A 15,035-nucleotide genomic window follows, 5' to 3' on the forward strand; every position below is an offset into this window, starting at 1 on the left:
TCAGTGAAATTTTATTAACCTAGTAACTCTGTTAATGACCTGTAGTTTGTTTTTTTTTTTTTTCTTTTTCCCCACAGTTCCAGTATGCTCTTGTGATTGATTTATTATTTGCAGGGGCTGTAGTAGTGGTGGGAGAAAGGGTGTTATTTAGAAACTAGCTCCAGAAGAAAAGTGTGTTTCCTCTTATTAAAACAAACTCCACAGTGCTGCTATTAGTGCTATTCCAACTGAGGCAGGTGAGGAGATTTAAACACAAAATTTGCTTTGATGCAAAGGTCATCCTTAAATTATGGAATTTGAATCTAAGCCCGTCCCGTCCTTCTTCTGAGACCCAATCACCTATTCTGCATTCTCACCTGTAGACTAAATTCATCTTCCAAATGTTTAAAGTTTGTTTTTTGAAGACTATCTGCTTCACTTACGGCAGAAGTGTACAGGTAGTCTGAGTGCTTAAAGCACTTTTCTCGTAAGAGGCTCCTCATGTAGACTGTGCATAGACGTCAGCTTTTGGGACACAGGGAGCCATAATCTGTGTTAGAAGACAGAGACATGTGAAATAAGTACATTTTTTCTACACATCTTTTGGTGCTGTTATTTTTTTTAATCTATCTATCTATCTACCTGTTAAAAAAAAATATATATTTTGTAAATTAATGCAAGCAAATAGTGATGAGTGCAGTTCTTTAGAATAGAAGCTAGTCTCCTAATGGCACGACAGCTCAGTGATCATACACCTGGATGCTGTTGTTCCAGACCCCTGATGCTATGTCTTTTGCACTGGAGAAATTGTTAGTTTAGCAGGATGCATATAGGAGTGTGTTTTGTTGATAGGGGTTTTGTTTATGTTTTTATTTAAAGCGTTTTTTCAACACACACTGATCTAGAATGGGTTTTTCCTATTGTGAGTGCCATAAATCAAAGCCAGATTTGTTGAAAAGCTATGAACTTTTTGAAATGCTTATAGAAGATGGCAGGGAAGTTAGATTAATATTTGAAACAAGTCACCAGTTTCATGCTTTTTCAAGTCAGTTCACTACTGATACTAATACCAGGTTAAAATACATTCAGAGGAAAGGAGGGCTCACTTGAGAGCATGTGTAAAGATAGGTGGTGTAATGTCAGATTTACACAATTTGAGAGTTTTGTGGTTCTAATTCATGATGGAAAGACAGTGAAGCAACATGTTGCTAGTAAAGTGTGAGTAGAAGGAAGAAACATTACTTTGAAAGGGTGAATGTCCCAGAGGACGTGCTAAAGCATCTAACCTTGAATCACTTCATATTTGCCTTGACAGAGCCCTAGAATAAAAATTAAATTTAAAATTGCTTTTTACACTTACAGTGACAGAACGTGGGTTCCTTCTCTCAAAATCTCAGGTTTTTTGCATATTAGCTTTTTGCTTAATCTCTTGTTGCAGTGTTCATACGGAAGTGAGACCAATCCATAGGTAGTTGGGAAAATTATTTTTTTATTGTTGAACTTTGCCCATGTAGTCTTTTGCAAAGAAAGCACAGATATAAATTTTTTTTTTTTTTTGCTTCTGCTGCTGCTCTCTAAGGAAGAAGAGTCACTTCTCTGTTTCCAGCTATGTCAGAGAGAAGATCCAGAAAGCAGCCAACAAGCTTCCTGCAAAATAAAGAATAAGCAAATGAAACCAAAGACTGATATTTCATTTCCCCTTCTTCCCCCAACATCTCAAGGAACTGCTGAGCACCGTATCTTACATTAAATTTAATCTGAGAGGCATATGATGCCTATAAATTGAAGGATTGCTTCCTATAGTGGAGCGGAAAACGTTATGCCAGACGGAAGAAAATTTAGCAAGTATGTGAGAGAATTGTTTTGCAAACTCCTTCTGTCATTCAACTGATACGTTGACCAAACAGCATCTGTGCTCCTGAGCAAGGAGGTTGTAAAGCAAGGAGGAGGAATCCCAGCTAATAGGAGTAGATGATGTCAGAGCCAAAGCCCTGCTGTTTCCCTAGCCTAGGTCCTTTGTTTAGGGGTGTGGCTCTGTGATGGGCTGTGCTTTAACTTAGCATCTCCCCCACACATCCCATACAGTCCAACCTCACCCTCATATTCTTATGAGGAGCATTGTCATGGTTGTCAAAAATCATTTATCTAACAAAATAGACAAGTGGGTTTGGTTTTTATTTTTTGTTTTTTGGTTGGTTGGTTGGTTGGTTGGTTTTTTTTTTGTAAGTCAGGAGACTGAACAGGAATCGCTGTTCATAAAACTTTTGTTCTGAAATCTGCTTGCTGGCCTTTTTGTTTATCAGATAAAATGGAATGTTACACATATGGCTATTACCTTTTTTTTTTCTACATTTACTGAAGATTTTAAAATCCAGAGAATAGGCATAATTCAGGCAATGGTAATGCAAGCCTTGACAAAACAGTACATTATCTTACTCCTGAATAATTTTAATTCATGTCTTCAAACTGTAATAATAGTGAACATGGCATTTGGCAGATTTAACATATTAATACTTCACTTCCTTGATGGTAAAAAGGTGCCTTTCTCTGAACAGGTTATAATTACTCATCCTTCAGTTAAAATTCCACTTGTCTATGCTTTAATATGAGGAAATAGGTGGGGACTTTCACTGTGGTTTGGAACTTTCACCTTTACTGGTTGGCTGCTAAACGGTGAAAACAGTTAAGAAAAACCTATAGCATACTGATTTAATCAGCTGCCTCTGGTTCTTCTTCAGACTAGTTTGTGAAGATGAAGTATGAGAATGAGCTGAGCTTGGGGTTTAGCTAGTCTTGGAAGAAGCTAGCTAGCTTTTCTGAGAATGTGATTAGTGGAAGAGTGTAAGTTTGTTGCTGGAGATTTCTTCAGTTTTGTTTTTTAAGAGTGGGTAAGGCCAGCTGGACCACAGTTGGTATCACAGATTTATAATGCAACACTTGTGATGGGAGGGAAGCTGGGAACTAGGCAAGCAAAAAAAAGAAGTTGAGCTTGAGCTGCATTGTATGTATTTGTGTGTAGGGCAGTCTCAGCCTCGCTTTTTATTCCTTTCATGTTCCATAACAGCTGTGCAATGCTGATGGTGAAACAGCCAAGGAGCGTTTTTGATGGCCACTGGAATTTTGGGTGGATTTAAATGTATTGTCAGTTATTCCATTCTAGTTTTGCTGGGTGTTTTAACATAGTGGTGAGAAATGGCAATGAAAATGTTCTGGAGCCATAATATGGATTAGATGAAGAACCAGGAGCAGTAAAGGGAGTAGACACTTGTGATTTGCTGGGGGAGTCCATGGCTGGGTGAAGTCTTCCCTTGCAGTCTTCCCTCTGCCTTGCCTGCCCCAGTTTAGATGGAAAAGCATCGACTTGATATGATTTTGAAAGAGAAAACCTCTTCCAGTGTGTTGGATGAAATATATTAATTATGGAGCAGCATAGAAAATAATAATGTAGAGCTTTGAAAGCAAATATTAATAACCTCATATCAATGCTTTTACCAAATTGACTAAACATTACTTTTTCTTAATGAAGTCTAACTATGAACCTAACACAGGTAGAAGGAGGTGTTTAGAAAATAGCTTGCTGGGGTGGAGAGGAAAAGGTGTGTGTGTTTTAGTGTGATGGGTGTTGTGGCTGTTTTTTTAAAGTCTCATTTCCACGTATCCTTAAGAATGGGAAGAAGCATCAAAAACTTCTGAGGAATGGAGAGAGAGAGAGAGAGAGAAATAAATGTTCCAGGCAGAGCGGGAATATGCAGCCAGGCCTTGCCTGCTGATGGATGGTTCTGCGCAGCCGTGCTACCTATGGAAGAGGCACGTGTACAGTTCCTCTGTTGAGGCTTTCCTGCTGCCCCTTAATGCCTCCCCACCTCCTGCAACAAGTGCTGCTTTCCAAGAGCTGGCATGGGCACCAATACCTACATCACTGCATGTAAATTAAATACATACTGTTCTTCTCACAGGTGGATTTGCTGAGTTCTCCAGCTCTTTTCCGGGTCTCTGTGAAGGAAAATCCACGCTCATCCCTACTTGCATTTCTCAACCCTGCCTACCTGTCTCCAACGTTGGCCCAACCAGAATCCTGCCTCATCTCTATCTTGGGTGCCAGCGGGATGTTCTCAACAAGGTGAGTGTTCTGGGTGCCATGTTGTTGACTTGGATGAGTATATAATCTCCATGTGCCTTTGTCCATGCTTCTATCTTGCTGCATCATTACAGCTCTAGAACATCTAACGTAGGTATTGATAATAGTTGTCTGTGCATAAGCTGTGGAAAGCTATGTGAAAACTAATGATACAGAGACTGTATAATTAATCCACTTGTCATGTAATATGAAACTTGGTCTCCTTTCTCCTTCATCTCAGAGATGATATGGTACACTCTTCAGTTACCTATCAACCAACAGCAAACTATCAAATCCACCCTTACAGCAGGTCAGGTACTTTCCTGACTGGTTTGTTTCGCCAGGTCTTGGATGTTAACACAATTATATTATAGTACGACAAAGGAAAATTGTCTATTTTTTAGTACTTCCTTCAAGTGCTGGAAAAAGTAGCACTTAAATACCATGAATTGTATAATGAAGGAATACTGCAAGCAAAGATTTGTGCATCGAATAAGATGTTCAGGCCTGGACAATCAGTGGGGTCATTAAAAATGAGCTTTTATGGTAGCACTGCACTAAGAAACTTTTACTCTTTCTAAATACATGTGCATTTAATAATTTCTGTTCCTAAAGAATAGCCCAGGATATTTTGTTATGCTGAAACTAGTCAGCAAAATCATCAAATCTAGCACTTGTAGGGTGCTGGACTATCAGATGTCTACAAGAGCTTGTCTCAAATTGCTACACGACTATATTCCTGCGTATATCCACTGTCATTTGCCTCCATAAGGAGACCAACTCAATTGCTTACAATCTGCATCTGGGGTCCCTTCACAAGGGAATTTTTATTACTTCTGCTGTACGTGCCCTCTTGCTTCCCGTGTTCTCTGACAGTCCTATTCATTAGTCAGATCTCCAACAGCCTTCGTAAGTTGGCATTAAATACATGGATGGGGGAGAGGGGAGGAGTGCTTCTCCCTAGCACATTGCCTTATTGTGTGCAAGGCTTATGCGTATGTTTTTTATCCATGGATAAAGCTTGAGATGGGACCTATCCTAATAGTCTTGTAATTGCATCAAATTCACATACTTTGACTGTTATCATATTTTTCACTGGTTTCTTCTACTTTTACTCCATCCCAGTCTGGCCATTAATAGGATATTTATTCACAATAAGGGGGGTTTTGACACACAAACAATCATGTAGGAGGTAATTGTGCTTTAATAGAGCACACGGAAAAATCTTCTATATGGAGGATAGTCAGCAGTCATTGAATTTACTTTGTCCTTTAAAATCTTCCATGTCTTTACTGCCAGGTAGCAAGTCAACAATTCAAACCTGATTAACTTATGATGGATGGCAAAGCAGTTTATTACTTTTCCTACCACAGAAGTAATTTATGGTCCCCAGACAAACGACAGCAGGAACGAAGTAATTACAAAAAAAAAAAAAAAAAAAATTCCTCTTCTTTAAATGGTAGAGTATTAGAAAGATGCTTTTATGCTGTTTGTTACAATACGTCACTGGCAAGTGCTATTCTAGGTTATGGTGGGAGAGAGGGGGCAACTTGTTCTCCAAGGGCCAAGGATGTGCTGCTTGTTTGGGATGTGACTGGAACGCCAGTGCTGTGGCTCTTATGTGGTGAATAATGCCACAGGGATGAAAGAGGCTGTTCCCTTGCCTTGCAGTAAATTGGTGCCTATGAATAGGCGTTGGGCACAGGCACGCTATGTGTGCCTCACCAGGAAAGGAATCCAAGTGGTAGCCGTGGTCAGGAATTTCATTATGGGGGCAGAGGAGGCTAAACCACAACTACTGCTGCTGAGCCCTGCGTGCGGCAGAGCCGTCTGCCCGAAGAGTTTAGACCTGGGGGTGGCTCTCTTGCCTATTCACCTACGATCCTGATACTGCTTCAGCATGTGTCAAAGGGAGCCCTGCAGCTGCAGATACTTTAGAATTAATGTAAGACCCTCCCCAGGAGTTGGTCAGATTTGTACTTCCTCACCTGTTCTTGTGAGTTACGATCAAGGATTACTGTGTTTCCCATTTTGTATGCAGAACCACAAAAACAACAGCACACAATCCACAGAAATCTCAGTAAGTTCTTAGTGCCTGGTGTCATCCTTGACAGTCAATCTTTTGGAAGTTCTTCCATTGATGACTGAAATACCTCTTAGATTTCCTACCCATTTTAGGACAAGTACACATCTTATGATTGCAGATCTACTTGTTTTTTTGTATCTTTTTCCTCTTACTTTGAACACACACAAGCAATGCTTTATTCTGAGCATGTCACTTGTTCACTGCACTGAAGTAGATCTTAGTGTCAGTAGCTTATTTCACCGCCTCAGTTTCAGCGAGTGCCTGTGGACAATCCAAAATGGCTTCCATCTTTAATACTGGTACCTTATTAACCTAAAGAAGCTGTAGGAACAAATTATGATTTCTACCCCTTACAATCCACTTGACGTTTTCCCAGCTGTCGGCAACTCTGAGTTTCCTGGGTTTAATCAGTTTCTTGATTTCAACTAAAAGTTAGCGGTAGTTAGACATCAGCACGTTAGAAACACAAACAACAGATCTCTGCTGCTCTCCCTTCAACACACTTCGCTTCTGGGGAAGCCTGGATCCTATGCGGGGGTGCTGAAGAGAGCAAAGAGGGTGACTCTTTACCAGACTGAGTGCCCAGAAATACCAATGCGTGGTAAGAAAGCTGGGAAGTAAAGAACATTCAAAAGGTGGGAGGGCGAGAAACAAAAACCAGGGATACATAGCAAAGTTCTGTCTCTGTTAGGACATTCCAGAAGCTGGTAAGTGGTTAAGCTTGCATGTTCTGGTTCAGTGGCCTTGCTGGTTTGTTGTCTCCTGGGCACAAGAAGTCAGCTTTCTGTTAAGATTAGGATCGTTTTTGTTTTTAATTCAAGTCTAGATTTTTTAAAATAGTTTTCTGAAAAATTCTAGTAAGATTCCCAAAACTATTAAGATATAGTTGTATACATTGACCTTATTTTTTGCCTTCAAATGCTATCCCGTGATTCCATCCATTGACCAGACATATTTATTTCTCTATAATTAAGTCTCAAAAACATCTGCAAAAAGAACTCTTAATCTGCACTACTGTTCGACCTGACAATTTAAAGATGTGATTTTTTCAGCACATTTTATCAAGATGAGCTTATCTTTTCATGATCTTTATAAGCTTACCTCTGAATGCACTGGTAGAGAAGTTCTTGTCTTGTTGCAGGACAATCTGTGTTCATGACCTTCTAAGAATTCTAACACTATTCGCCACTAATACCTCTGCTGAAAATGCTTTATTTATGAAAGATATGCAAACACAAACACTTGGTTTGTGTCCTTTAGCAAAATTAATGACTACTTAAGAAAAGTCTTAGGAGATTTTTTTGTATTTTTGTTTTACAAATTTCTTTCTAAATGTTTAATTCTGAAAATGTTAATAATATTTTTTTGCAGTGTTGAAATACTAAAAAACTCATAAAAGATCTTTGTAAAAGTTCTAACAGAAAAGTTTGTGTCAGTTTTTGGGTCTCAGTGCGATATACTGTGGTTATCTCAGTGTGATATATTGGTGGTATTGAAAGAGGGTACTTACTTTTACAGAAGATCTTTGTTGCTCTTTGTGAAAGAGAGGCAAACTAAATTCTAACTATGCAGGAGTGACAGTGTCCTTTCTGAAAGTTTAACAGGAAAAAATCTGTGGTGTTGTTATGGGCATGAATGAGCCTCCTACTTGCATCTCATGTTTTGTACCAGCATTTAAACTGTAAAACTTTCTGCTTTGCTACTTACATAACTATTCTCTTTCTTTTCTTCCAGACCTGGATTTTATTTCCTGTAACAAAATAACATTTTAGGGTACCATTAATTTTCAGATTAAACAAGTCATAAAATGTAAATAAGCTGACAAAAGAGCATTTACCTTCTTTTCACAAAGTTGTTAGTATTAGGATTTCTGGATCTTCCTCCGATCGTAATTCACGTCTTCCTCTTGGGTGCCTTACAATGAAGGCACTGTTATAGTTATTATATTGGAGTGTGTTGCACAGGGAATGATTGATACTTTAGAACAGAAGGAAGCATAACTTCTTTCTTTAGCCTTACTCTCAAAGACAAGCACTAACACATTTTTGGGTGTTTTTTTGGCTTGGAGATTTCAGACTTGGCGCCTGCAGCCTTCTCATTCCCATTTGAATAATCAATTCCACATCAAAAACCTTGCATAACTGTGGAATCGTGATGGTTGGACTGTGTGGCCCACCAGTGCTTATGCTTTAAAAGAAATAATAAAGTTTTCTATTCTTCTTCTAAACTCATCAGCCTGCCCTTAGCTATATTCTGAACAAACATGCATCATGGCAGTCCATTTGGTAGTGCTACCTTCATCACCTCCCTCCTTTGTACATGATAATGTTCATGTCCCTGCATGTACTACTTTTGTACCTGCTCTTCCAGTTGTTCCTCGCTCACCTTCAAGCAGCGACAACAGTAGGTGAGCTGGTTTGGGGCCAGTATTTCAACGTAGTGATCTAAAGCAAGATACTTATTTTACAGGAGTTGATGCTGAAGAACTGGGGATCCTAGAAGGAGACAGCTGTGTGGCCCAGGACAGTGAGGCAGAGGGGATGGGGGGGGTGTCTCCCTTGCACATGTAAGATACTGCAGGCCTGGCGGTAGCTAGTGACCTGTGCCAAGAACCCCATTCCCAATACCTTCCCTCTCTGGATAATTCCAAATATTCCCCTACTTCCGTATAGCAATCCTGCTTCTAAAGTTTTAGGTCTGTGGGGGTGTGAGAGCTAAATACATCAAAGGAGGGCGCGACGGAGTTGGCTGCGAAAGGCATGCAGGGCTGAAGGGAGCTTGCTGGTTGAGTTGGGGAGATGTGAAAAAAAGGAGAGGGGGGAAATCTGTGACATGTTGGAATTCACTGTCATTGATGGGAAGCTGAGCTTTACTGGGAGCGTGACCTTAGGAAATTAGCAGGGTAAGAAGCAGTAAGGTTGAGAACTTATTTTGACACATCCAGCCGTTTTTTGGTTTGGGGTTTTTTTTTGGCCATTGCTGCAAATTGTATTTCTGATGATTTGCTCTGTGAGTAATTGGTCATCTCCTGCTCCCCTTGGATGGGTATATTTATGATATAATCTGTGTTCATTAGTTTAAGATGCCTCCACCTTCAGGCACCTCTGAATGTGCTGATGTGAGGGACTTCAGATGAAAGTTTGGAGGAGCAGCTCATTTTGCTCCAGGCAACAAAATTCAGCTTGTTAGCAGAAATTAATGTAAATCCCCTGTTTATAACCGTTACTGGCTGGACTTCATGCACTTTCCTCTGCAAATGACTGATGTGGATTCCCTACTCCCCTGCAGTCCTTTATTCTCACTGAACATTTAATTTGTGCATGCATATATGTGTGTATGTTCATCCCTTTTACATGCACACTAACATATGTGTGGTGTACCTGTGTACTCAACATCACGTTATTTAGGCTGCTCTGATTTGAACAAGATAGAGTTCTGGCTCTTCAGCTAGGTAGCCATATCCTTGTTTCTCCTTGCCAAAATATGTTCATGGTTGCAGAAAAAAATACGTATGGGGAAGAAGCAACCATTTGGCTTCATGATTATATTTTCATCTTGGTAGATCTCTAGTTGAATTCTGCAGTGTAAGAATTCGTTCTTGCCACTGTTCCCGTTGATTGACATAACTTTTCTTTTTTATATAATTGCTATAAAAGCAAAGGGATTAAAATCAGATTTTTTTTGGCTTTTTTTTCTGTTTCAGTTTAATTTCAGACATTAGTTTCCATAGAAATCTGGCCAAAAGCTCTCCAGTGTTTGTGTTCAGTGTAGCTACTGTCCAAGCATAGTACTGCATGTCGCTTACTGCCAAATCATATCTGAACTAGAAAAGTTGTTTGATCAGTATTACTCCAACCTGCCTAATGGCTTTTCTGTGTCAGGATGCTTACTTGCAGGAGACTGGATGGTTTCGTGAGAGCCTTCTCTAGTTCTGTAGTACTTGTTTCACACGTTTTGGCACTAAGGTACTTGCGGCATCAGATACTGCTTTGCACAACTCTGAATACAAAGAGTATGGCAAGGTGCAGAAAAGAGGTGTCTTTATTTGCAATCGTGAAAATTGACTTATTTAAAAAGCCCAGTTGACTCTTGGAGTCTCTTTGCTTGTTGCTGTGATAATCTGCGATGCAAGAGGACTAAAGACTTGGAAAACTGAAGTATGAGCAACTAAATTGTAAACCACAAAGAGTAACTCCTATAAAACTAACAGTTAGTGCTGTGTGAAAATGGTCTAATTCAAGGTATTCAGCTCTTACATAGCTCTTTCTCTCAAGGTTTTGAGTGAGTTTTGCATGTTGCCTTAGAAACAAGGAAGTCCCGGACACTTTAAGAGGTGACTGCAGGAGGCATCCGTTTCCTTTCATATTTCTCGCCACTGTCTGTGATGGGGAAACCTCAGTCTTAGATAAGTGATCTAGAAAACACGTATTCGGGTCAGCAAACTACTGGTTGCGTTGTCAGCTTGCACGGTGAGAATGTAAACCAAAGCAGCAAAGCACCCATTCGCTTGGAGGTGATGCTTCAGAGTAGCAGAAGATATTCTACCATTAGTTCTGTTCTTTGTTAACTTTGTTTTTATGGGCTTTGCCATCCATATATTGTTTAGACACACTGGATGTCTCATGAAAAGTTGTCTGAAGAACTAAAAGCTGATGAGTTGTCTTTTTCACAAAAGAATGCCTCTAATACAGCTAGAGCAGTTCCAACACAAATTTCAGTTTGGTTTTTAGCTTTGTAATGTGCCAAAGGTACCATTTGACTTCTCTAGCCTTACTTAATCTTTCTCTCTTTCATAGGAGCTGATGCAGCAGAATGATATTGGCTACGTACTGAATGCCAGCAATACTTGTCCAAAGCCTGATTTTATTCCAGAATCCCATTTCCTGAGAGTGCCTGTGAATGACAGCTTTTGTGAGAAAATTTTGCCTTGGTTGGATAAATCAGTCGATTTTATAGGTGAGAAGAAAATTTAAATTCTCTCTCTAAACCAGTTGCTGGATTCCTTTGTGTGTCTGCCTTGCTGTTTTGGCTGGGGAAGACCTGAATGCTTTCTGGGTGGTATGAAAATACCCTAAGGATCTATGTACATGATCACCATCACTTTATAAACACAGACGCAAAATAACATGGGGAGATTCTGCCATTGCACGTTCCAGCACTTACGGAACAAAGACGCTTTTAAAGAGCACAACTCTGCTTTCTGGCAACCTGGTAGATGCCTGATATATGTCTGCAGAGAGTGAATGAGAAAATTGGACATACGGTCCTGTCTTTAGCTTTGAGAGGTGAGCTAACCAAATCTGAACTGGCCAGATCGTTCCACCATGAATGCTTGCTTTTTACACGCGTATAAAATTAGAAACAATCACCTTTCCCAGACATCTAAATAGGGTTGTTTATGTGCACATTAAAATGTGGTATGCTGTAACTGCAGTATGTTTCCTGTGTAGTCGCACGCTTTTTCTATACTCAATGCTATACAGTGCTAGAGAAAATAAGTGATTTTTGTTTAAAGCTTCCGTGAGATTTGCAATTAGCAGTTAATTTGGAAGTTTTGAACAATTTTAAGTAACATTGCTTTCTTTACAAACTTTTCATCGTGGTATAATGCTGCTGAGTTTGACACTTGCCAATTTCTTTGCTATGTAGAAAAAGCAAAAGCATCAAATGGCCATGTGTTAGTGCACTGTTTAGCTGGAATATCTCGCTCTGCCACAATCGCTATTGCATATATCATGAAGAGAATGGATATGTCCTTAGATGAAGCTTACAGGTAAGGAGGAAATTTCCCTTCGTTCTAATTCTTGTTCCTGTTGGCTTGTTTTTAAGGTGAATGCTGAAAGGTTATATGACCAAGGGTAGAAGCAGGCATGTTATTTTATCTGGTAGCTCAGCGGCTTCTGCACACTCTTGTTTTAAACGTAGGCTTCCTCCACAAACAAATTACTGGTGTTGTGTAGGCATCACACAGCTAATACTAATTGCCCACCTGCAAAACGCTGATGTTGGTCTTTGCTCGAAGTAGGCAAATATATTGTTTATTAAACGTGTGTGTATGTACATGCATATACACACACAGAGCTGTAGCACGCATGTAACAATATCTTGTAAGTCAGAGAGAGAATGGAATGGATAGGGTTAAAGAAAGAGAACTGAGGATATTTATAATCACGCTTATGACAAATGCTAGGCTGGATCTGTCGACTGCAGTGTGGTATTTGGTAATGCTCTCAAAGAACTGCCTGCAGGTGAAATGTCTAGGAATTAAGAAAGCTTCTTTGTTGCTATTAAAGTCAACTAAAAACTCTGAGAGAAAGTATTTTGCAGTATCAGCGTTTTGTGGCATTAGGGAATTTTTGTGGAGACCCCCTTCCCTCCCCCCCACCTTTTTAACCTTTCAAATCCCTTTTTTTCTATACTTGGATTGTGAATGCTTTACTGCATTCCGGGTGGCTTGGTTACAGTTTACCACAACTTTTGTGTTTCCTTTAACAAACTGCTTCGTTGTTTTGTACAGAAAATTATGGTTTTCTTTTTTGATGGGCTTTATAGGCTCATTGGGGCAGCTGACGCGTGGCTGTGACATGCGTTGTGCAGAAGCAATTTGAACAGTTGCACTGGAGCAGGTGGAGAGGAGTATCTTCCAAATCACTAGTGTGTTTGTTACCACCATCTCTGAAACACTGAGGAGGACAGAGGGATGAACATCTGATATTTCTTTGTGGAGCATGATTTCCATGGGTCTCTTTCTTTTTTTTAAGATGATGAATGTAATTATGTATGCAGTGAAAAAAGTGCATGTAAGAGGTGCCTGAAGTACCTCGAAATTGCCTTTAGAAAATTTCCACAGTTTCTTACTAGAGCCCGCTGGCAGCTTGGTCTTGTGCAGTAATTTCAACATGTATGGTGAAACAGTTTTGATTAAGAGGCATAGCTAAAAACTCAGCTATGCAGGTATAGATAATATGGATGAATTAGTGGATGCGGATGGATACTGTGCAAGACATGAGCTTGAGTCACTGAAAAAACCTGTCTGGTTTCAAGCGGCAGTGGTCTGGAGGTTAGAGCTGTAGGGTACTAAATACTTGTAAAATGCACACGCTTCAGGGGACTTCTGAAGTGCTGCTTCTAAATTCCTCCATGAAATCTCTGCATTAACTTCTAGTTTGTTTCTTAACCAGGAGTGTGAAGTGAGTGTGCAAGATTAATCATCCTGGCCTTTTTCACTTTGCACTGTAGATACAGAACAACTACTGTGAAATTTAGATGATATTTTGCTGTATTTCCTTTGATACGGCTTAGTGAGAACCATCTGCAGCACATTTCACTCATTGGTTTGGGAATTGTTGTTGGCAAAGCTTGAAAGAAAAACACTTCGAGTTAATGAAAGTCATTAGATAAAATGTTTGTCTGACACTATTAGAAAAATAAAAAGGTGGCACTGTTACTTGAAGTGAAAGATCTAAGGAAATAAGTGTTTTTAATCTTTTCTCTTGTATAATGAACTGTACAGGGGAAATAAACATCAAAATTAAATGTTATGCATGTTTTCCAACTGGAAAATACTGGAGTACAGCAAACTTACTTTCTTGTACCATTTTCATTTTTTAAAAAGCTAGTTTTAAATTTAGGACTGCCCACTATTTTAGAGTGAGATGAGGAGAAAGTGAAAGGAACAGAGTTTTGGAGAGGCTGCCAGAACAAATTGCAATGTTGACCAGAAGAATCTTGCTTTAAATAACTAGCCCCCTAACAAGTACAACTAGCTTTGACTGGACAAAAATGGACAAAGACTGTATGAATTCCTGTGAGAGAGTTGCTTACACTGGAATAAAAGCCCCCGGATTAAATGCTAAGAGATCAAGCTAAAGCATCTCTCCTGAGCAGACTTACTAGTTTTCTCCATGTGACAGTGCTGCCCTACTTGGTGGAAGTTTACACAATCAGTTTGTGCAACCTGATACTCCAGGTCATCGTGTCAACTGCTGTTTGCTGTTTGGCAGCTAAAAAAAAAAAAAAAAAAAAACCTGACATAAAAAAAATGCAATTTTTTTTTAATATTTTTCATGTGCTTGCCTGCCTTTTGTGCGAGGGCATACGCATATACACAAGTACACCTTTGAATTCTTCTCATGCTGTTTTTAATGACTGCACACTCACCTTCTGTACATATCCCCAGAGAGATTTTATTTTTGATACATTGTACGTGTGTGTGTGTGTACTAGATTTAGCTCTTCAAGGTTTCTTCCCTTGTTAATTCCCTTGTCATCAGCTTCATCAGAGTTCCAGGAACGTTGTTTAAAAAAAACAAGAGGAGGAGGGATTTAGGCAGCTTTCTGGTTTACAGCCTGTAAAAAGCAGACTGTGCTTATTTAGCTCTATTGCAAATGAGACGGGTAGGAAGAATGCTTTTGTATTTAGCTTTGAAGTGTATGACACGACTTCTAATACTTAAGTCTTTCATATGGTTAGAGTCCTGGTTCGGGAAAACATTCTAAGTATGCACTGCACCTTCTCCATGTTCAACCGAGTATGTAAGAGTGTGCGTGCTTAGATTGGCATGTGCAGGCGAGTCAGGCTGCTTCCTGCAGCACTCAGAACAGGTTAAGGCTTCCAGTGATTTGGTAATGCCGTTGCCCTTTACTGCTGAACACCTACAGGGCTCGAGAGAATGTTTTTGCTTTAATGCTGCATTTGTTCCTGTCCGTTTTGCTGTTTGCTGAGCATACCAGTGCTCAGGACCAGCGTAGGGTGGAAATCGCTGACGTTTGCTGTATGAGGTCAGCATCTGTCAGAGCTCTTTGTCTCGCCTGACAAAGATAAACAGGGTAGGAAGCGCCGGCTGCAGTACCA

The 15,035-nt window shown here is 39.8% G+C and overlaps 1 protein-coding gene across 9 annotated transcripts in view; it reads left to right on the forward strand.

Moving 5' to 3' along the window:
• DUSP16 (dual specificity phosphatase 16) overlaps positions 1 to 15,035 on the forward strand; it is a 68,717-nt gene that overhangs the window by 49,073 nt on the left and 4,609 nt on the right. For all 9 annotated transcript variants that reach the window (XM_032986182.2, XM_032986177.2, XM_032986179.2 and 6 more), the window contains 3 exons: positions 3,936 to 4,099; positions 10,979 to 11,138; positions 11,832 to 11,955. In XM_032986182.2, coding sequence (XP_032842073.1) covers positions 3,936 to 4,099; positions 10,979 to 11,138; positions 11,832 to 11,955 — 448 coding nt within the window. The remainder of the gene's footprint in view (positions 1 to 3,935; positions 4,100 to 10,978; positions 11,139 to 11,831; positions 11,956 to 15,035) is intronic.

The sequence above is a fragment of the Tyto alba genome, unplaced genomic scaffold (assembly GCF_018691265.1).
Source record: "Tyto alba isolate M040663 unplaced genomic scaffold, T.alba_DEE_v4.0 Super-Scaffold_21, whole genome shotgun sequence".
Taxonomy (NCBI): domain Eukaryota; kingdom Metazoa; phylum Chordata; class Aves; order Strigiformes; family Tytonidae; genus Tyto; species Tyto alba.